The sequence below is a fragment of the Babylonia areolata genome, chromosome 9 (assembly GCF_041734735.1).
Source record: "Babylonia areolata isolate BAREFJ2019XMU chromosome 9, ASM4173473v1, whole genome shotgun sequence".
NCBI classification, from domain to species: Eukaryota; Metazoa; Mollusca; class Gastropoda; order Neogastropoda; family Buccinidae; genus Babylonia; species Babylonia areolata.
The window spans coordinates 38,230,546-38,253,908 of record NC_134884.1 but is presented as its reverse complement, the minus strand read 5'-3'; the positions used below and the strand labels follow the sequence as shown (position 1 = coordinate 38,253,908).

General features: G+C 41.5%; 1 protein-coding gene across 1 annotated transcript in view; it reads left to right on the top strand.

The window, feature by feature from the left end:
* LOC143285429 (conserved oligomeric Golgi complex subunit 4-like) overlaps positions 1-22,902 on the top strand; it is a 33,594-nt gene extending 10,692 nt beyond the window's left edge. Inside the window, exons 9-22 of the mRNA XM_076592693.1 lie at positions 311-366; positions 2,404-2,500; positions 3,565-3,607; positions 5,852-5,970; positions 6,693-6,778; positions 9,177-9,402; positions 10,870-10,932; positions 11,572-11,631; positions 12,602-12,748; positions 14,391-14,474; positions 16,235-16,336; positions 18,788-18,916; positions 20,572-20,663; positions 21,904-22,902. Of these exons, the coding sequence (XP_076448808.1) occupies positions 311-366; positions 2,404-2,500; positions 3,565-3,607; positions 5,852-5,970; positions 6,693-6,778; positions 9,177-9,402; positions 10,870-10,932; positions 11,572-11,631; positions 12,602-12,748; positions 14,391-14,474; positions 16,235-16,336; positions 18,788-18,916; positions 20,572-20,663; positions 21,904-21,946 (1,347 nt within the window). The 3' untranslated portion in view covers positions 21,947-22,902. The remainder of the gene's footprint in view (positions 1-310; positions 367-2,403; positions 2,501-3,564; positions 3,608-5,851; positions 5,971-6,692; positions 6,779-9,176; positions 9,403-10,869; positions 10,933-11,571; positions 11,632-12,601; positions 12,749-14,390; positions 14,475-16,234; positions 16,337-18,787; positions 18,917-20,571; positions 20,664-21,903) is intronic.
* Positions 22,903-23,363: the final 461 nt, after the last annotated feature.

The window sequence follows — 23,363 nt, the reverse complement described above, 5'->3', positions numbered from 1 at the left end:
TTTTAAGATAACCATTATCAAACTTGTCATTTGGATAATCACCATGGAATGTTTGTTTTCTGGAGATGGCAGAGAGCATTTGCAGTTTAATGATGATAGTAATAATGATAATAGTATTGACAATAATGATGATAGTAACAATATATGATTGATTATGTAGTGCCCATTCTGTAAATAGGGCTCTAGGCACTTTCCGAAAATGGGTAAACAAACACACAGATGAGAAGTACACAACGTGAAGAAGTTTGACAAAATACTGGTGCTCTCTTCAATTTGCATTGGTATGATTGTCGTTTTGTTTGGTGTTCAGGTGAAACAAGTTCAGCAGAGTGTGATGTTACAACAGAAACAAACAGCAGGTGAACGGTAAGTGGTGATTTGTTTCACACACACAGAGAGAGAGTGACAGAGAGAGAGAAAGAGAATGCAAGAAAGTAAGAGATGAAGAGAGCGAGAGAGAGAGAGAGAGAGAGAGAGAGAGAGAGAGAGAGAGCGAGACCAAGAGAGAGAGAGAGCAGGAAAGTGAAAGAGTGAAAGAGGAAGGGAAGAGGGCGTGGGGGAGGGGGGTGGGGGGGTGGGGGGGGGGGACAGAGAATGGGAGTGCAAGAAAGTGAGAGAGGGATAGAAAGAGACCAAAAATGAGAGAGAGAGCACAGAGATAGAGAGTGCCAGAAATTTAGAGAGGGGGAGAGAGAGAGAGAGAGAGAGCAAGAAAGTGAGAGGAAGGTGGAGAGAAAGAGACTGGGAGTGTGGGAAAGAGTGAGAGATTGAGAATGTGAAGAGAGTGGAATGGGGATGGGGGGGTGGGGGGGGGCAGGGGGCGGGGAGAGGTGAATATGTGTTGCAGATACTACCACTTGTCACAAAGGCGTTTCTGAATGAAAGTCAGACTGGAAATAAATCTCGTATGTACTCAGCAAATTTCATGGAAAAAAACCTGTAAATAATAAAGTAACATAAAATTCAGTCTGTAAATATTGTTGGTAGAAGGTTTGTAATGACATATACATGTACATGTAAAGTAAGGATGATTAATTCAGAGAAGATTTATACCAAAATCTAAGTAAAAAAAAAAAAAAAAAATCCTCTTAAAGCCTGAACCGGACTATAAATGGCGGGCGATTTGAATCAAGCCAGTTTCTCACCAGAGTCTGACACTGTGACGTCGGTGAAGGTTTATTCAAAATAAAAGCCCAATAAAGCTACGGTTTGGCTTCATTTATGGCAGAGAGCGAGATTTGCCTAGCAGCTTCCAATCTAGACCTGAATTGACTTTGGAAAGTACAAAATGTGTCAGCTACACGTAATACAAAATTTGAATGCAGAGAAAAGGGGCGGAGCTAGAGCCGTTTGTGTTTGCGCTAGACGTGTCTGTCAGATAAAAATAGCACCAGCACGTGGTACTGTCCGGTGAGAATTGGAAAGCATGCAGACAGCCCCTCGACGTTGGCAACCGTAAACGACCACATTGTGTGGCAGGAGTACACGGATATCTTTCTCCGCTAACAGTGAGTCGGTCTTTGTTTTGCTTTCACCTCCCACATGTTTACATTTCTACCGGACACGTGCTCGCGCTTTTTATAGATAAACTCCGCCCCTTTCCCTTTTATGGATAGGCTCTAGTGCGCATGCACAACCGAAACCTTGCTCTCGGGAGTTAAGACTTTAAAAGTTGCATGGTGAAAAAGTCTGAAGATCAAATGTGCACATTAGAACCAGCCACCGCGGCGAAGTGATTAGCGTTGCTGTTTGTGGGACGTGGTGGCGGTCTCCACTCTGGGAGGGATGCTAACTCAGTCTGGCTCCGCGACTAAGCCATTATTGTCATTGGTAGGGGGCTTAGTAGGTGGTGTCCTAAGTACGTTAAATCAGAACAGGCACCACTGAACACCACCGAAGTGACTCAGCAGCAGTGCATGGTCTCCTCTGGTGTGTGGCCTCCTGGCGACCTAACATTGATGGTTCCCTGCGGACTGCCGGCGCTGGAACTGTGACAGACAAACCCGGGTGTGGTCGTGTATGGGGGATTGAAATGAGCAGCGTGGGAGTAATGCCACTGAAATGGCGCAGATGATGGGGCGGAAAAAAAAGAAAAAAAGTGCACATTAGAGATCCCATGATCCATGTCAAGGTTCAGTGGGTTATGCAAACAAAAACATACTGAACACACCCTCAAAAGACAGGCTGTAAATGCTCAAACACACTTGTATATATGAGTGATTGTGGGGAGTTGCAGCCCTTGAATGCAGAAGTAGAAAAACACTTTGCGAAACTGTGTTTTTTGTTTTGTTTTGTTTTTTCAGCTTTTTCAGTGTTTGCTTTTCATGGCATCTTGCGTGTGCAGAATGGAGCCAGTGAAACTGTGCAGAGTTTTTATTCTCGGCTTTCTCCGTGCTTGTGCAGAATGGATCCCCGACACCTGGACGTGGTCCTGTCAGAGGTGGCGCTCATCAGCGCGCGTGCGGAGCTGTACTCCAGATTCATGCGTCGACGAGCCCTGGTGAGGAGGAGGAGGAGGAATTTTGTTTGATGTCCCATCACGGATATTGGTGAATGTAGACGTTTTGTTAACTCACTCAGTACGGCCAGTTCTCTCTTCTCCTCAACACAGACCTCTCGGATGTCCAGTGGGTGTCTCAATGACCCAACCTTTAGCTTCCGTCGTCAGAATTGTGGTATTCTTTGTCAACATTCACGTCTTCAGTATAAGAGCCTTCCGCTTGCAATATTTTGATGATGGTAATTGGGGTGAAACGCTGTTAACGTCGTCTCTTTCGCCGTTCGTATGGAAAGAGTTAAAAGTATTGATTCTCACTTTTTTAGTGTTATCGTTTGAAAGGAAGGGAAGGAGGTGGGAGTTGGATTGTGAGTCTGGAGAAACAGGGTAGGTGGGGGGGTGAAATCAAAGGGGAACGTTTGAAATAAACAGAAATACTATTAAAGAAAATTTCTTAATGGACATTATAAAGGAGAGAAGTGGTCAATTTAAGAAGAGAAGCAACTGATTAAGATGCTTTATTGGAAACTGAACATTATTTTCACAGATCATTGAAAACATTTCCTCTCTTAAGTGGGTGTTATATATATATATATATATATATATATATATGTTTTTTTTTAAATAATTTTTTTATTATTTTTTTTTTATGTCTTCTCAAGATGTATCCATACCAGGTTGTTCATCAGAAACTGATCGTGGTTTTTATAGATCATCTTTGATGCGATGTTTATGTCATCATGAAATGTTTGTGTAGAAAACAGTTTGTCAGAACTGAATATGATTTTTGCATATTTTTGAACACATTTCCTCTCTTTGTTGTGGTTTTTTGTTGTTGTCACAAAATGTTTATATACATGACAGTTTATTCGAAGCTAAACAGACTGACTGACTCACTGAGTAATCGAAAAGGCAGATATGTATTTACTTATTTATATATCAGTATGGTATTTGAAATGAGCCTGTAGAACTATTTAAGTTTTTTTTTTATTGTGCTTGAAGCCCACAGCAATTAAAGTCAGTTGATTTCAATTGATCAGTATGCTTTTGAATGTTTGAATGCATAGGGTGACCTGGAAGTGGCAATGCCTGAGGAAGAGAAAAGAAAAGGTAATGTGGACTTTGTCAGCTTAATCACTTTGTGTGTGTGTGTGTGTGTGTGTGTGTGTGTGTGTGTGTGTGTGTGTGTTGTGTGTGTGTGTGTGTGTGTGTGTGTGTTGTGTGTGTTGTGTGTGTGTGTGTGTGTTGTGTGTGTGTGTGTGTGTGTGTGTGTTCATCTAGTGTGTATGTGTGTTGTGTGTTTGTGTGTGTGTGTGTTGTGTGTGTGTGTGTTGTGTGTGTTTGTGTGTGTGTGTGTGTTGTGTGTGTGTGTGTGTGTGTGTGTGTGTGTTTATCTAGTGTGTACATTCAAGCTCATCTATGCTTTTATGGGCATTTGTGTGGTTGTATTCAAATACAGATTTGTAAAATTATTTTTCTTAATTATTGGCCAAAATTATTGTCATGGGCAGTTCATGTATGATTCCTCATTGCCGTTGAATACTCATGATGCTGCAGATTCTTGACACTGTCAGTTTGAAATATCTTTGAGTTGAATGGAAATGATAAATACTGCTTTAGTCTTTTGTTAGTCCTCTGATAGTGTTATCTAGTTGGGGAAGAGAGGTGGGGTTGGGGGAGTGGTGGTGGGGGGTTTGGGGTGGGGGGTCTGGGGGGGGAGGCTCAGACATATTCAGGTTTTCAGGCTGTACACCATATCTTCAGGGTGGAAAGCGAGTCTCCTAGACCTTTCCTCAATACTGAAATCATGGTATTGAAAAAAGGAATAACTGTCTGTTTCTATTATACGTGAAGATGCCAACTGTTACGATTTCACTGTATTTTGTTATGCTTGATATACAGTTTGTTCCAACGTTGCACCAATGTCAAATTTGTTCTGATGGTCACATGCTTTACTGTCGTAACATTACCCAGACACTCTAGACTTATTGATCATGAGGCTAGGGCAGTTACTACTAACCTTGGTCTCACGTGATGATTCTCAGCTAATCGCCTGCGTGTTTACATTGAAACAGCATTGAATAGACCAATCAGCTTAAATTGCCCGAACAACTTGGTGACAAAATCACATTGCGTGTTGGTCAAACAGCATCTGTGCCCATTTGCTGATGTGGTTTGGAGTCTGAGTGTTCCTACCAAATTCAGAATGTTCCTACCAAATTTCCTTATTGTTCCTACAAACACTTGACAGGGGTTGTTGGCATCTGTGTATAAGCCCCCAGAAATACATCCTGCAGCCACCCAACCAGAACCACGCTGTCTCACGAGGTTTACTTCCCTTGACTAACATGACCTGTCATTTATTGCCATGGGTTTTGACCGTTCCTGATTCAACAAGGAAGTTGGCATCGTAGAACATTTGTGTACTGAATGCACACAGAACGATTAACACTCTGAATCACAGCTGTGCTGTAAACCATTCAGAGAGGTGTAAAATTAAAGACATGAAATGTCTGAAGAAATGCACAGGAAGCAGTTTTTGCATGCAGGATGTGGCATGCATGTGCATGACCCACTGACCTAGATACATACATGCATAGTAAAAGAGTCTGTTTCAGTTTCAAGGAGGTGTCAAAGTGTGTGGACTGATCCATATACACTACCCCTCTTCTGCTGTAAAATATATGAAAAATAACTTTAAAAAAAAAGGAGCAGATGCCTGACCTTGGCTTAAACCCAGAGTGCTGGTCAGACGGGCGTGAAGCTGACAAACTCAGAGCATACAACCATCCACCCATGAAGAAGAGGGTATCCAAGGCGATACTGAAGCAATGATTATTCATGATACATGTGAGGCCAGCCTCAGTGTGGTGGCTATGGTTCTGATGAGGAAACAGACCATGGATAGTCAAAATGATCAGCTTGTGATGAAGAAGAGGGTGTCTAAGGCGATATTGAAGCAATGATTGTTATCAGTACATGTGAGGCTGGCCTCAGTGTATTATTTACATTTCTGTTGAGGAAATAGACCATGGATAGTCATAATGATCAGCATGTGAATGCAGCAACCACTGTTTTTGAATCAGACAAGTTGTTTCCATCATAGTTTAGGAGGAAAGAAATACTTGAAAACGTAACGTCTGTTTGAAACATAGATTGTAAATGCATAATTATTTCAAATTGTGGTATGTCAGCATTTTCGGTGACTTTATTCCCCCTTTTGATAACTTTTTCCCTTTCCCTCTCTCACATGATGTGTGCTACATGTGTGAAATGTTTATGCAGAGGATTGTAATTTGTGTGTGTGTGTGTGTGTGTGTGTGTGTGTGTGTGTGTGTGTGTGTGTGTGTGCAGAGCATGCCAAGGAAATAGAGACGTTTTGGTCGGCTTGTGAAATGAGTCGCATGGTGCAAGAGCTGATTGGCATTTACATCATGATGGAAGAGTACTTCATGAGGGAAATGATCTTGAAGGTATTGATAGTGATTCTTAAGAGAAATGTTTATAGAGGTATTGTTAACAAGAGTGCATCATGAGGGAAATGATCTGAAACATATTGTTAACAATTGTGCTTTTTGAGAGAAATGATCTTAGATCTGTTGGTAGCCAGAGTGCTTCTTGAGAGAAATAATCTTAAAGGTATTATTACAAGAGTACATCTTGAGGTAAGTAATACTAAAGGTATTGTTAATGAGAGTGCTTTTTTAAAGAAATCATCTTAAAGGTATTGCAGTCAAGAGCGTGTCTTGAGAGAAATGATCTTAAAGGAATTATTAACAAGAGTACCTCTGAAAAAAAACCCCCCAAAAAACCCCATCACAAAGGAGAGTAATTCTTCACAGAAACATTTTTAAAAGAATTGTAAACAAGACATGTCCTTAAGAGAAACGATCTTGAAGGAATAATTAACGAGAGTACTTTTCAAGAGAAGTGATCTCAAAAAGAATTGTTACTGAGAGTACTTCTTGAGATGAATTATCGTAAAGGATACGTCTATGATAATGTAAAAGTTGTTCTTTGAGTGAAAAATTATACTGGAGCTCATAAGGTGCCAAAAAATCAACAACAAAAATTGCAGTAAAGATCCATTTATCATGATGTATAAGATGTTCCATGAGAGAACCCTTAGGGTGCCAAAAAACCGAAAAACGAAACAAACAAACAAACAAAAAAAGCATTGTTTGTTGATTTGCAGGCAGTGAGCATGGACGCCATTGAGGAGGGCCAGCACACCTCCAGCATGGTGGACGACACTTTCTTCATCGTGAAAAAGTCTGTCAGGTCAGTGACCCTCTGCCGTGTGCACGCTCCTTCTGACCATCTGGAGGATGACTAAGGGGTGGGGGTGTTATGGTGGATGGGGTGAGGGCGGAGGATGGGTGTGAGGAAGGAAGTTTTGTTCCATTTTGCTTCCCTTTCCTAGCAGTTCAATGCATGCTAGTGAATGGGCGAGTCCTGTTAAAAAAACAAAACAGAAAAGAAATGTGTCAGAATACTAGCAGTCACACTTACCGTATTCATAATTGGCTGTTTTAAAGAAGCGAACATGCTGAAGCAATACTAGCACTCACATACGAAATGTCTGACCTCTGAGAAGAAGAGGAACTTCTTTTTTTAAAGAAGAAAAAAAGAAAACATAATTCCCTTTTCTTTAAACCCCCCCCCAAAAAAAAACAAAACAAAAAAAACAAAAAAAACACACACAAAAAAAACCAACAACAAAAGACAACTTGGAAGTAAACTGTAGCAGAGGTTACTTACTTCCGGGAGATTATTGGCCGTAGTTGCTTTCGTTTTCTCCGCATAGGCGGATAGTAGTTTGCACAGGACAGGAATGTCAGACCCCTGCTGGAGTCTGCACTAGTTGGGTCACGGTTAAGTATGTGTAATTAAAACATAATTTTAGATAGAAAATTTCCTTTTTGCTTTCCTGTACATTCTTTACACAGCAGCAGCAGTCGTTCTTTCTCCTTGGTATGGTTGAAATGATGTGTCCTTTTACTCACCAAGAGTAATTGTCATTGTTAATTGCATGGGCATGAGATGAAACTAATTTCTAAATTGTCATTTGGCAAAAAAACAAAACAAAAACAAAAGCAACTTTATTTTAGTTTGTTTTGGTATTTAGACACACACTTTGGTTGAGTGGCCCCTGGCTGGACTTCGATCGCAGATTGTTCAGTGTTTAACAAAAAAATCAGTCACTTGGCATCACAGCCAGATACTGTTTTCATGTGAAGGACAGTCATACTCTTGGGGTAGGCATGTCTGTTTACTTATTCAACCCTGTGTTCGAATGCTGGGTGGGTGTTGCAGATCGTTACTCTCCGCCTGAGCTTGAACAGCATTCAGGTGAAGAAACCTATCCACTTACACTGGTCCATCAGCTCGCTAGTATGCTGTCATTAAACTGCTAGGTAAGGGGAAGTAACTAGAACAGAACAGAACTTCCTCACAAGCACACAGTTTTGCTGAGTTATTAAAACAATTTGTGTGTTTTTTGTCTGGTTTTCCGTCAAAGGCTTACTGCACAGCAAGAGCTTGATACTTTAAGAAAGCGCTTGTGTCATCAGTCATCTTGTAAAGTTTGGTAGCTATTGGTTGAGCGGTGTCATTACAAATGTGCTTGAAGTGAAGCATTGATACCAGGCTGGGAAGGCTGCACAGGCAGAAGACTAAAGTGTTGAAAGGGTTAAATAACAACAAATGAGCCGTTAACACAATAGCTGAGTGGTTAAAGCGTTGGACTTTCAGTCTGAGGGTTCCCGGGTTGGAATCTCGGTAATGGTGCCTGGTGGGAAAAGGGTGGAGACTTTTCTGATCTCCCAGGTCAACCTATGTGCAGACCTGCTAGTGCCTTCATATGTGTACCCACGAAGAAGATCAAATACGAACGTTAAAGATCCTGTATACCATGTCAGTATTCAGTGGGTTATGGAAACGAGAACGTACCCAGAATGTTCAATCCCGAAAACAGAGTATAGGGTGCCTACATGGCAGGGTAAATAAACAAAAAACAAATGAAAACGGTTGTACATGTAAAATGTTGCATACCTGTCTGACTGTGTATGTAAGCGTGCCTGAAATCTGATTGAATGACACAGGAAACGAATGATGAGTGCCCAATGGCAGCCACCAGTCGGCTCTACCCAGGTAGGCAGCTTGTTGTGCAAATGATCCCCCCGAGTTTGTAAAGTGCCTAGAGCTTGGTCCCTTACTGAGGAGAGGCACTATATAGTTTCAGTTTCAGTTTCTCAAGGAGGTGTCACTGCGTTCGGACAAATCCATATACGCCACACCACATCTGCTCGGCAGATGCCTGACAAGCAGCATAAGCCAATGCACTTAGTCAGGCCTTGAGTGCATGCATATAATATATATTTGTGTCCCTATCAGAGTGGATTTCTTCTACTGGATCTGCCAGAGGAAAACACTCTCATTGCCATGGGTTCTTTTTCATTGCGCCAAGTGCGTGCTGCACACGGGACTCCGGTTTATCGTCTCATCTGAATGACTGGATGCACAGTTTGATTTTCCAGTCAAACTTGGGAGAAAGGGCGAGAGTGGGATTCGAACCCAGACCCTCACGGACTCTCTGTACTGGTAGATGAGCGTCACCATTCTGCCACATTCCTGCACTATGGAAGTATCATTCATCATTCATGCATGGTGAGTGCAGGCGCGCCATCTCCAGCTGCAGCATCGACGGGGTGTGCGCCATGCTGAACCACGCCTGCACCATCCTGGAGCAGGACTTCCGAGAGGTGCTCTACCAGCGCCTGAGGGCCGGCTTCCCCTCGGGCTTCGACCTCCAGCAGGCCTACAACCTGGTCCAGGCCAGCATCACGCAGGGCAAGCTGCAGAGCTCTGATGCCGAGAAGGTCAAGGCCAGAGCCAGCTTCCTGGTGAGTGGATTGGAGTGAGCTGAGGAGTGAGCGGTAAGGGGCGCGGTGGTGGAGGAGGAGGTGTGCGTTTTTTGGATGTGAAGCGATTAACCCCCTTGACTGCTGAACTTTGGTGCAGTGGGGATCAGTGTGGCTTGCGTTTCAGGTGCGTTTCCTACTTCTTCAAGTTCTTGCGTACTGTTAAAGTATTGTTATTGATTTTACTGACTAAAAGTAATGCGATCCTAAGCGAAAGGAGTCCTGATCAAGAATGGTGGTATTGTTTCCTGTTAGTGTGTTGTAGGGTTGTAGAGTTGTAGGGTTTACAGTGCATTTCAGAATCTTTGATTTACCGTTTTCTGATTTGTGTGAAGTGGAAATATGTTTGAATATCAGTGGTTTACCATGAGTTGTTACTGGTTACTTGGAAGTTGAAATATATATGAGAACTATGTTTATCATGATATACACTGGGTTATGTGAAGTGTAAATAATAATGATAAGTTCATAAATATGTTTAAAACAACTGGTTTACTCTCTTTTGAAATGAAACAAGCAGTTAACAGTGATGAATAGTGGTTCATATAAATTGAGAACAAAGTTTGGCAATCTGTAGTTTACCATGATGTACACTGGTTCATAATAAGTTTGAATGAAGTTTGAAAATGTGTGGTTTAACTTAATGTATACTGGTTCGTATGAAGCAGGAATAGTTTGAAAATTTGTGGTATACCATGATGTATACTTGTTCATATGAATTGATAATGACGTTTGAAAGCCTTTGGTTTGTGATGATGTGAAACTTGTTCACGCCAAATGAGATATCATTTGAGAGCCTGTGGTTTATCATAATACTTACTGCTTCATGTGAAACAAGAGCGAGTTTGAGAACTGGTGGTTTGACGTCATGTACATTGGTTCATTCTTTAGACGGGCGCAATAGCCGAATGGTTAAAGCGTTGGACTTTCAATCTGAGGGTCCCAGGTTCGAATCTTGGTGACGGCGCCTGGTGGGTAAAGGGTGGAGATTTTTCCGATCTCCCAGGTCAACATATGTGCAGACCCGCTAGTGCCTGAACCCCCTTCGTGTGTATACGCAAGCAAAAGATCAAATACGCACGTTAAAGATCCTGTAATCCATGTCAGCGTTCGGTGGGTTATGGAAAGAAGAACATACCCAGCATGCACACCCCCGAAAGCGGAGTATGGCTGCCTACATGGCAGGGTAAAAACGGACATACACGTAAAAGCCCACTCGTGTATATACGAGTGAACATGGGAGTTGCAGCCCACGAACAAAGAAGAAGAAGAAGAAGAAGAAGGTTCATTCTTAGGCCAAAGTTTCGTTTGTTTGTATGTTGTTGGTTTTGCTGGCTGACTGATTGTTTTGTTATTTTGGTATTTCTGGCAGGCTGTTTATTAATTTTTCTTCTCGGTTCTGATTTCATGATATTGAATGAAAAGAATTTTTCTTTTTTTTTTTTTCAGACATCCTTAAACAATGCTGAAGTCAGCTGTGACTACTGCAAAGCTTTAAAAAACAACCTGGAGGTAGGTAGATTTTTTGGGATATTTTAAAATTATTTTTTATTGCTCCTTCTTCATACAACAATGACTTATTTTCTTTCTGAGGGAATGAATTGGAGTTTGATGCTGGTTCAGTAAGCAGAAAGAGCATGAGAACAATTCAGAGTTTGTTGTGAGAGCATGGACCAGACAAGACGGTTATTGACATGCTTTCCCTTTGCATAAGAGACTGATTTCATTGTGTGATTGCTGTGATGATGATGATGATGATGATGATAGTAATAAGATTGATAATGATAATAACAATAATATATAATATCAATGATAATAGTGATAAAGTTTTTATTTTGTGCTGAATCTTGTGCAGAGATAAATCAAAGTGCTTACACATCAGTCATTCATACGCAGATCAATGGTCTGATTCAGAGGGATAAAGATAAAACTTTAAAAAATATATCCATGTAAGTAGAAAGCTAGAGAAACTGTGTTCCACATTGCCAGAGCTTTTCTGTTAAAGTTATGGTATCTTTAGCTTTACAGTGATGCCACCAAAGATTTCTGTCAGTTATGTCTTTAGCCTTTCAATGCTACAAACAATGCTTTTTTCATTTCTTGCTGGAAATAAACTGGATTTTTCTTCTTTTTTTTTTTTTTTTAACACAGGATGAAGTGTCCAAGCTCTACGTTCAACAGTGTACGGAACAAAGTAAAGCAAAATTGGAGGTCAGTCATTGTTTGCAAGAATGTGTAGTGGTTAACGTCATGGACTAACAACTGCGAGGGCACAGTTTCAAACCCCATCAGTTTCAATCTGAGGGTCCCAGGTTCAAAACTCGGTAACTGCGCCTGGTGGGTAAAGGGTGGAGATTTTTCCAATCTCACATGTCAACATATGTGCAGACCTGCTAGTGTCTGAACCCCCTTCATGTGTATATGCAAGCAGAACATCAAATACACACGTTAAAGATCCTGTAACCCATGTCAGCGTTTGGTGGGTTATGGAAAGAAGAACATACCCAGCATGCACACCCCTGAAAACAGAGTATGGCTGCCTACATGGCGAGGTAAAAACAGTCATGCATGTAAAAGCCCATTCATATGCATACGAGTGAATGTGGTGTGGGAGTTGTGGCCCACGAACGAAGAAGAAGAAGAGTGTACTGTATGCCTTGGCAACCTGGTCGTATCTGGGTGGTTTTTTTTTTTTTTTTTTTTTTTGCTGCCCCATCATCTGCACCGTTTCAGTGGCATTACTCCCACGCCGCTCATTTAGATTCCGTCATACACTGGGTGGTGTTTTGATAGCAGTCTGTCTGTGTCATTCTCCTTGTTAACATTTTCACCGACACACACTTTCCAAAACAAGAGAAGACATGTTTATTTCAGGAAGCCCCGTGGGGGCACATAAAAATATTTCATATTTCATATTCCATGTAACTAATACAAATATAAATCACATTTGGTATTGTACTCATAATGTTTTTTTTTTACAACGGCCACTCCAACTATTTGGTTAAGACATAACATAACATACATCTGCTCAGGTTGTTGTAGAATGGTGTCTCTCTCTCTCTCTCTTTTAAAAAAAAAATTTTTTTTTTTTTACAATGGCCACACCAACTATTTGGTTAAGACATACACACATACATACATCTGCTTAGGTTGTTGTGGAAAGGTGTCCCCTTGTTTTCAGAGTTGCCTTGGTGACCTGGGCACGGTGTCTGGGCGGTTCAAGGACGTGGTGGACTTTGGCTTCTCGCAGCTGTCGTCCAGCGCCATCAGGCCCCGCATTAAGCCCCTGACCGACTCCTTCCTCTCCACCAACCACAACATCTCGGAGGTTCGTTTGTGTCCGTCCGGTTTTTCTTTTTTTTTTTCCTAACATTTTTTACTCAGACAAAGGTTTACATACCAAATAAATATTTCACATTAGGAAGGCACAACAGTATAGCGTTCCGAACATCAACCATTCCACATCGGGCATCGCACTGGCAGAACGGCAAATATCAATTCAAACATTGATCTGTGTGATATTATTATAACACACGAATTACAATGAAATTGTAGTAATGACAGTATACTTTCTGTTCACACATTGCTTCCACTGGTATTGCTGAGCCCAATTCATATCAAAGTAATGTAGGTTTAATTATACATAATACAAATCTTAATCTTGTACGATATATATGTATGGTGCCCACAGATTTGTTATATTCCATGGATATTCTAAAAACATACTTGTCAATTTTGTATGCCTTTTTAAGATCTTTTATGAACATTTTTTTTATGGCTTTGGTTGTGTCTGCTTGCAATATTGCTTACAATAATGATGATAATGACAATGTTGATAATGATAATCATGATTATTAAACATCGTGCTGAAGCTGTTGTAGAAAGAAATTAATGCACCCCATGCAAGGGTCCCATTCCTCACCATCTCTGGCAACTCCCACTTGTATTCCTCGCAGCATTTTTAAAGCATTAGACGTCACTGAACCAATCTGAGGACAGGAAAATATCTTGATTGATAATGATAATGACAATTTTAATAATGATGATAATTTGATTTATATGGTACTGTTCCATGTAAACATGTTCAGTTGTGGTGCCCAGTGGAAAAACTTATGTGTAAAACATGCATTTAATCAAATGCTAAACACTTAGATAGATAACCCTGCCTAGACATCTAACCAAACACACAAACACAAATCTATGTTCACGCACACACACAAAATCATCACACACTACACAGCATTCATTTCATACATCACAACACCAAAATGATGAATATGATATTTGATCATATTACAGTACTACACCAATATCTTTATTCTTAAAAATCATATCACAATACGTAAAACAAATCCTAACATCACAATACTTCACACCAATATCACGATAACTAAAAACCATCACACAAAACTTAAAACCAATTACAGTTCTCATACATCACAATGCCCAAATAATGCTCATATCACAAATCTGTCAGTCACACCCTGCCCCCAACCCCCTCCACACAGCACCTCAGCCACATGGTGGCCTAGAGGTAACGCATCTGCCTAGGACACAAGAGAATATGAGCACGCTGGTTCGAATCACTGCTCAGCTGCCGATATTTTCTCCCCCTCCACTTGACCTTGAGTGGTGGTCTGGACACTAGTCATTCAGATGAGACGATAAACCGAGGTCCCGTGTGCAGCATGCACTTAGCACACGCAAAAGAACCCACGGCAACAAAAAGGGTGTTCCTGGCAAATTCTGTAGAAAAATCCACTTTGATAGGAAAAACAAATAAAACTGCACGCAAAAAAAAAATACCAAAAAAAAATGGGTGGCTCTCCCTGGGGAGAGCAGCCCGAATTGCACACAGAGAAATCTGTTGTGATAAAAAGAAATGCAAATACAAAATACAAATTACACGGAAGACAGAAATGGTATGACTTGTGTTATTTCTGACAAACAGCCTATGATGCTGTTTACAGGAGGAGTTTTCCAACTACGAGGCCAACGACCCGTGGGTACAAGGCAGTATCGTCACGCTGGACACCATGCTTTCTACCTTCAAGGTGAAGTTTGTTGGGGGGAGGGGAGGATTGTGATGGGCACAATAGCCAAGTGGTTAAAGCATTGGACTGTCAATCTGAGGGTCCCGGGTTCGAATCACGGTGACGGCGCCTGGTGGGTAAAGGGTGGAGATTTTTACAATCTCCCAGGTCAACATATGTGCAGACCTGCTAGTGCCTGAACCCCCTTCGTGTGTATATGCAAGCAGAAGATCAAATACGCACGTTAAAGATCTGTAATCCATGTCAGCGTTCGGTTGTTTATGGAAACAAGAACATACCCAGCATGCACATCCCCGAAAACAGAGTATGGCTGCCTACATGGCGGGGTAAAAACGGTCATACACGTAAAAGCCCACTCGTGTGCATACGAGTGAACGCAGAAGAAGAAGAAGAAGGGGGGGATTGTGTGTGGATTGTGTAATGTGGTGTATGTGTGTTGGGGTTTATATGAGAACATTTTAGATTAATCTGTTTGTTTTTTTGTTGCTGTCACATCTTTTGTTGTGGCACTGCTTTGGCACTATACTGGATACAGTGGTGTTTACCTTCAAGGTGAAGTTAGTTAGAGGTGTGTGGTGTGTGTGGATTGTGTAATATGGTGTGTGTGTGTGGATGTTTATATGAGAAAACTGTTGATTGTTTGTTTTTTATGTTTTTGTTGTTGATGTCCACATCATTTGTTGCGACACTGTTTTGGCACTATGCTGGACACAATACTTTCTACCTCCAAGGTGAAGTTTGTTAGAGGTGTGTGGATTGTGTAATGTGGCGTATGTGTGGGGGTGTTCATATAAGAAAATTATAGATTTTTGTGCAGTGATAGCATACTGGGTTTTTTTGGTTTTTTTTTTACTTGTTTTTGTTGTTGTTGTTGTTGATGTCACATCGTTTGTTGTGGCACTGCTTTGGCACTGTACTGGACACAGTGCCCTCTACCTTCAATGTGAAGTTAGGGTGTGTGTGTGCAGTTTGTGTAATGTGATGTGTGTGGGTGTTTATATGAGAAATTGATGTATTTTGTTTCAAGTGATAGGCATGCTCTTTAGTTGTTGCTCTTTTTTTTGTTTTTGCTTTTTTGTTGCTCTCACATCTTTTATTGTACCATTACAGTGGCACTACACACACATAGGATCAAGGGGAGTTGTATAATTTAAGATTCTGGAGTCGACCGGAGGGAGCGGAGGAAGTGGAGGAGGCGGTGTGTTGGCGTTGTTGAGAGGGCCAGGAGTAGGGGGCCCAGAGTGTCAGGGAATCGATTGCAATCGCACCTTAATTTTAGCATGATTCCCCAATCGAGCTACATAATTATGTGACCTGGTTGGAGACATAATTTGACAACAAACAAGAACGCCAGAGAATTGACAGACAGGCAGAAAATACGAAAAAAAACTTAGCCGTATGAAGAGCACAGGAACAGGAGTCATGATGGCTGCCGGAAAAAGAGGGCACTAGCCAGCGGGACAAAGGGGAGGTTACCTACTTCCGGGAGGTTATCTGCCATAGTTTCGTTTTCTCCGCAGATGCGGATAGTAGTTTGCACAAGACAGGAATGTCAGACCCCTGCCGGAGTCTGCACAAGTTGGGTCACGGTAAGTATGTTATTTAAACGTAATTTTAGATAGAAAATTTCCTATTAATTGAATTTCAAAGAAGGGTGACAGTATCCGTATTACCTGGTGACACAGTTACAGAAAATGAGATACTGTGTTGTTGGTGCTGACTCTGATGAAAGTTTGCTGATGGTGTGGGGCGATTTGCAGAGTTCTCTAACCAGTGCCAACTACGATACCTTTGTGACCTTGGTGACGACGGAGATCACCGTGCAGCTAGAGAAAGCTGTGGGAAAGACCACCTTTAACAGAGTGAGTTCTTGGAATGATTCTGTGTGTCTGTTTTTATGGTGAGTTTTAGATTCAGTTTCTCTAGGGAGGCGTCACTGCATTCAGACAAATCCATATACACTGCACCACATCTGCTAGACAGATGCCTGATCAGTATATCCCGAAGTGCCAAGCTAGGCCTAGAGTGCATGCTTATATTTCTGTGTACCTATCCGAGCGGATTTCTTCTTCGTAATTTTGCCAGAGGACAACCCTCTTGTTGCCATGGGTTCTTTTTCAGTGTGCCAGGTGCGTGCTGCACACGGCACCTCAGTTTATTGTCTCTTCCGAATGACCAGATGCTCAGTTTCTTCTTCTTCTTTGTTCGTGGGCTGCAACTCCCACGTTCACTCGTATGCACACGAGTGGGCTTTTACGTGTATGACCGTTTTTACCCCACCATGTAGGCAGCCATACTCCGTTTTCAGGGGTGTGCATGCTGGGTATGTTCTTGTTTCCATAACCCACCGAATGCTGACATGGATGACAGGATCTTTAACGTGCGTATTTGATCTTCTGCTTGCATATACACACAAAGGGGGTTCAGGCACTAGCAGGTCTGCACATATGTTGACCTGGGAGATCGTAAAAATCTCCACCCTTCACCCACCAGGTGCCGTCACCGTGATTCGAACCCGGGACCCTCAGATTGACAGTCCAACGCTTTAACCACTCGGCTATTGTGCCCGTCTGCTCAGTTTGATTTTCCAGTCAAACTTGGGAGAAAGGGTGAGACTGGGATTCAAACCCAGACCCTCACAGATTTTCTGCATTGGCAGCTGAGTGTCTTACCCATTCTGCCACCTTCCTCCTTTTTTGTGAATACTGCCTTTAACAGAGTGAGATTTTCTCGAAATGATTCTGTATATGTGTATTTATAAAGACTGCCTTAGCAGAGAGTTTTTCTGATTCTGTGTGTCATTTTTTTTCCCTCCAACAGTGTATTTGTGTCTGTGATATATTAGTTGTATTTCTGCATCTACTGTATGTAATTATTTGATTATGTTTAGAGGTTCTTTTTTTTTTTGTTGTTGTTGTTTTCAGTGCTCCAGAGAGATTGTTTTTGTTTTTGAATAGTCTCATGTTTTGGCAGAGTGCTTTTTGTTAGTTCTTTTAATTTTTTTTTCAATCCTCTAGTATTGAAAAAAATTAGAATAGTCAACACCAGTGGCATATCTTGTTACAGTATGGTATTTGTGCCTAATATTTGATCATCCAGGTTGTATATGTATGTGTGTGTTTGCTTTTAGTTAGTTTTGATGAAAGAGGAGCTGCAATTCTTTTTCCCCCAAGACAAGAATGTTTTTCAGTCCTGATACAGTACAGTTCAGTGCATCTTTGATAACCCATTTGATGTAGAGCTTCCAAAATGTTAAAATGCTTATCATTTCTCTGTATCATGAGAATCTGACCCACTTGCATTTTTGACTGCTTTAACTCACTCAGTACGGCCAGACCTCTCTTCTCCTCTACACAGACCCCTCGGATGTCCAGTGGCTGTCTCAATGACCCAACCTTTAGCTTCTGTCATCAGAATTGTGGTATTCTTTGTCAACATTCACCTCTTCAGTATAAGAGCCTTCCTCTTGCAATATTTTGATGGTGGTAATTGGGGTGAAACGCTGTTAACGTCGTCTCTTTCGCCGTTCGTATGGAGAGAGTTAAAACTGACTGACTCCAGTCTGAAAAAGAGCAGCCAGCATCTGAAAGATGAGAAAAACGCAGTTGCTTCCCTTGCATCAGAAATAACAAGAACAAAAAAATCCTTTTCTCTTTTTATTTGTTCTTATTGCTGCTGTTCATATTGTTATCATTTTTTATCATATCAGTTAATGTTTTCTTTTTGTTTTTATCTTATTATTACCCATATTAGTATTAATATTATTACCATGATGGAGTGATGATGGCCTAGAGGTAACGTGTCCGCCTAGGAAGCGAGAAAATCTGAGCACGCTGGTTCGAATCACGGTTCAGCCGCCGATATTTTCTCCCCCTCCATTAGACCTTGAGTGGTGGTCTGGACGCTAGTCATTCGGATGAGATGATAAACTGAGGTCCCGTGTGCAGCATGCACTTAGCGCACGTAAAAGAACCCACGGCAACAAAAGGGTTGTTCCTGGCAAAATCCTGTTGAAAAATCCACATCGATAGGAAAAACAAATAAAACTGCATGCAGGAAAAAATATTAAAAAAAAGGGTGACGCTGTAGTGTAGCGACGCGCTGTCCCTGGGGAGAGCAGCCCGAATTTCACACAGAGGAATCTGTTGTGATAAAAAGAAATACAAATACAAATTATTATTATTGTTGTTGTTCTTAATTTCTTCCTCTTTTTTTTCTTTTCTGTTCTTCTTATCAGTTTCTCCCTTATATTTTTTCCTTTCCATTTTGTATAATGTGTGTGTGTGTGTGTGTGTGCGCGTGCGCACATGCAGCTTGGGGGTCTGCAGTTTGACAAAGAGCTGCGGGCACTGGTGGGGTACCTGTCGTCAGTCACCACGTGGACAGTGAGGGACAAGTTTGCCCGACTGACCCAGATGGCCACCATCCTTAATCTGGAGAGGGTAAGGGGAGGGTGGGGGTCAGGGGGGGGGGGGGGGGGGTTGCTCAGTGCAGTGTCTGTCTTGTCTTTGTGTTGTCTGGCGTTTGTTTGATCTGATTTGGTGGGACAGTGCTCGGTGTCTGTTTTGTCTGGTGTGTGTTTGAATCCTATGCGCTGGGAGTTTGGCCAACAGTAAAGTGAGAGATGCATGGTCAGTGGTTTCTCCATTGCAGTGGGGAGTCATTTACAGTTTAGTACTTTGTGAGGGGACTACCACTTTCAAACTTAGGAGGCACGATTGCACTGGCTCTTTAGTCTTAGTGCTGCAGCCTCGGGGGCTAGTTGGCGTTTAGAAACAACCCCAGCGCCAACAGTCCTCAAACCCTCTTGGTCGAGAGAGTGGGGATGGAACTTCTTCTTCTTCTGTGTTCGTGGGCTGCAACTCCCATGTTCACTCGTATATACACGAGTGGGCTTTTACGTGTATGACCGTTTTTACCCCGCCATGTAGGCAGCCATACTCCGCTTTCGGGGGTGGGGATGGAACATGGGAGTGCCTTGTTATTGTGGGTCCTTTGTCGAGTGTCTGTCTTTGTTAAGTGTCTGTCATTGTGGTTCCTTCGTTTGCTGGGTGTGTCTTGTTTGTTGTTTGTTTTTTTGTGTGAAGTGTCTGTCGTTGTGGTTCTTATGTTTGCTGAGTGTCTGTCTTTGTTGCTTCTTTGTTAAGAGTCTGGTTTTGTCTGAGTGTCTGTCTTTGTTATTTCTTTGTTAACTGTCATGTCATTGTGGTTCCTTTGTTTGCTGAGTGTCTGTCTTTGTTATTTCTTTGTGACTTGCCTGTCTTTGTTGTTCCTTTGTTTGCTTAGTGTCTGTCTTTGTTGAGTGTCTGTCTTTGCTCTTCCTTTGTTTTCTGAGTGTCTGTCTTTGTTGTTTCTTAGTGTAGTGTCTTGTCATTGTGGTTCCTTTGTTTGCTAGCTTAGTGTCTGTTGTTTCTTTGTGAAGTGTCTGTCTTTGTTGTAATCTTAGTGTCTGTCGTTGTAGTTTAAGTATCTGTCGTTGAGGTTCCTTTGTTTGTTGAGTGTCTGTCTGTGTCGTTTCTTTGCTGAGTGTCTGTCTTTGTTGTTACTTTGTTTTTGTTGAGGGTGGGCAGTGCTCAGTGTCGGTCTGCTTTTGGTTTTTGTCGGTTAGTTGAAGACGGTAGGCAGAGAACATTGATGGAACATGTTGCAAACTTATTTTCAGGATCATGGAGAATCACGAGGAGAAAAGAAATCACTAGCAGCATTTCATGGAATGTGTCACAAAGTCATTTTCATATTATTTGGGGGAAAATCATGAAAAAAAAGAGATTATCTTTTCTAGTTTTTAACAGAAATGTGACACTGTGTGTGTGTGTGTGTGTGTGTTAAGGGGAAGGAGGAGAGTTTTTGCGAGAGAGAGAGAAATGATTTTTTTGGTTTGTTTTTTTGAGTGGTTTTATATATCATGTTCCTTACTTCTTGCATGTACTATGCTTCTACAACTTAATGTATGAAAAGCATAATTTTACTTTTTTTTAATATCTCATGCTATCTTGTCATCCACAAGCCAGATTTCCTTTTTATTTATCTTTATTTTATTTCATGAGGACATTAAACTTAAAGCGATTTGATTGATTGATTGATTGACTGATTGCAGGTGTCGGAGATCATGGACTACTGGGGACAGAACTCTGGGCCGCTCACCTGGCGCCTGACACCTGCTGAAGTGCGGCAGACTCTCAGCCTCAGGTATGACGTTGGTGGTGCCAGTGTGCTGCTGCTGCCTTTGTATTGGGATGTGTTGTGTTTGTATTTGTATTTCTTTTTATCACATCAGATTTCTCTGTGTGAAATTCGGCTTGCTCTCCCCAGGGAGAGCGCGTCGCTACACTACAGCGCCACCCTTTTTTTTTTGTATTTTTTCCTGCGTGTAGTTTTATTTGTTTTTCCTATCGAAGTAGATTTTTCTACAGAATTTTGCCAGGAACAACCCTTTTGTTGCCGTGGGTTCTTTTACGCGCGCTAAATGCATGCTGCACATGGGACTTTGGTTTATCGTCTCATCCGATTCGAACCGGCGCACTCAGATTCTCTCGCTTCCAAGGCGGACGCGTTACCTCTAGGCCATCACTCCACTGTTGTGTTGTGTTGTAGTCTGTATTGCATTGATTTGTATTGCATTGTATTCCGTTGTATTGTAGTCTGCTGTACCATTCTGTATTGTGTTGAATTGCATTATGTTGTATTGTACTGTATTGTGTTGTACGATGCTGCATTGTATAGTATAGTATAGTATAGTATAGTATTGTATTTTATTGTATTGTATTCCATCAATCTATATCTATACATAGATATACAGATACATATACATAGACATATATATATATTACCTTGGGAGAGAATTGGGATGGATGGATGGGAGTAAGTGGGAGTAGAAAAGTGACTGTGAAATGGGGAATATGGCTGTCAGAATGGGACAGAAAAATAAAGAGCTGTTGTGAATTTAAAGTCCTATTTTGTGAAACACTTTAGCTGTACATGTTCAGAGGTATGCTGTTATATATATATATATTCCTAAAAACATGATCCAACTTTACTGTGGACCTACATTTTTTTAAGTTTGTCTGTTCACCAAAGACAGTTTAATGTTATTCTGTTGATTCTACACATTAAGAAAAGGTCTACTCAGTTGCTGTAAAAAAAAAATTAAAAAAGAAGAAAAAAAGAAAAAAAAAGTCCAGTTTTTATGATACACTGTGTTTCTGCATGCAAAGTAACTGGCTTTTCCCACTGATTTGGTGCAGTTGTATTGGTATATCTGTGTTTCCCTTTTCTTCTCTTTTTCAGGAAAAAGAAAATTGTGTGTATTTCTCTTTGAATATGTATTTTAAGTCCTATTTTATGAAGTACTGATTAGCTTTTGGAACAGACTTGTTGTTTTATCTCTCCTTTCTGGGTTTTTTTTTTTTTTTTTCCTGTCTGTTTCCAGGAACGACTTCCGAAGTGACGATATCAAACGTTTAAAACTGTGATGTGATGGTGCTCTCAGTGCTCACTGCCTTTGGAGATGGTCCATCCGTTGTTGGTTTCTTCTTCTGCTTCTTCTGCTTCGTCGTCTTCTGCTTCTCCACCTGTTGTTGTGGGTACATGTTGCAGGGACTGTGCAAGTCAGCTGGACCCTTGGGGTCAGCTGAGCGGGCATCTGGTGTGCATGTGTACCGACATGTGGGTCGTTTCTTCTGGGTTGGTGTTCAGTTGGGGTTCCACAGTGAAATGCAGCAGTTGTGATTTTGACTTGTTGGTTCATTGTGACTTGACTTGGCTTGACTTGTTGGTTCGTTGGTTTTTGGAAGGGATTAGTTGTTTGGGTGTTATGGGAGGATGTGTGTGAAGTGTGTGTGTTTGTGCATGAAAGAGAGAGAGAGAGAGAGAAGTACTTATGTGTGACTTCCAATGTGGGTTTGTTCAGCACAAACGATGTTGGTTAGATGCTCATTGATAATCATTGCCACTACTACAATAGGATTATCAGGACAGGCAAGACAACCCAGGTGTAGGAAGAAAATGTTGTCCTCCAAAAACAGATTGGACAGAAAATGACATTATTTCTTTCCCTGCAACATGATATTGAAAGACAGATGATTTTACAACACAGACAGCTATAGAATGGGTTTCGTATGTATCTGGAAAAGAAACATTGCTATTACATTATCCAAATGTGTGGAGGGTGAGAGAGGTGAAGCAAAAAGCAGGTGCAAGTTGCACCTTTTCCTAAAATTGATGGTTCCCTGTGGACTCTTGGCACTGAGACTGTGACAGATGAACCCAGGTGTGGCTTTGGGATCAGTGTTGTGGTGGTAATGGCACTGAAACGGTGTAGGCGATTGGGCAGATGGAGTTTGCGGCATACCGTTCTGCATAGAGAAGATTCAAACAACAACAACAACAACACACACACACACACACACACACACACAAGCAAAAGAAGCCTCCCCTGTGTGTTAGTGAGTGTGGGTGAAATTGATTTTTTTTTTTTTTTTTTTTTAGGGTGGGGGGGGGGGGGGGTAGTGATCATGGATTATTGTCTTAATCTGTACAGAGTTGGGGATTGCACATGTGCCTGCAATAATGTGTTTATTATTTTTTTGTATATAAATAAAGTTTTGGTGTGATAGATAGGAGGGGGTTAGTTAGGGGGGGGGGGGGGGGATCATCTGAAGGTAAATTTTGTTTCTTTTTTTTATATATTCATAATGAGACTGCAGAGTGAATGAACCGACACCAACAAACTTACGACCACAGCTGAAGCACTCAGTTCCTGCTAGCTTACACACAGTGATGCCAGCTATCCTGATTTCATTGCGTTTTGTTAACGACCAGTGGCAGTGTGTTCACATGCTGCATGGACGTTGAAATCGCTCCTGTGACGGGCGCAATAGCCAAGTGGTT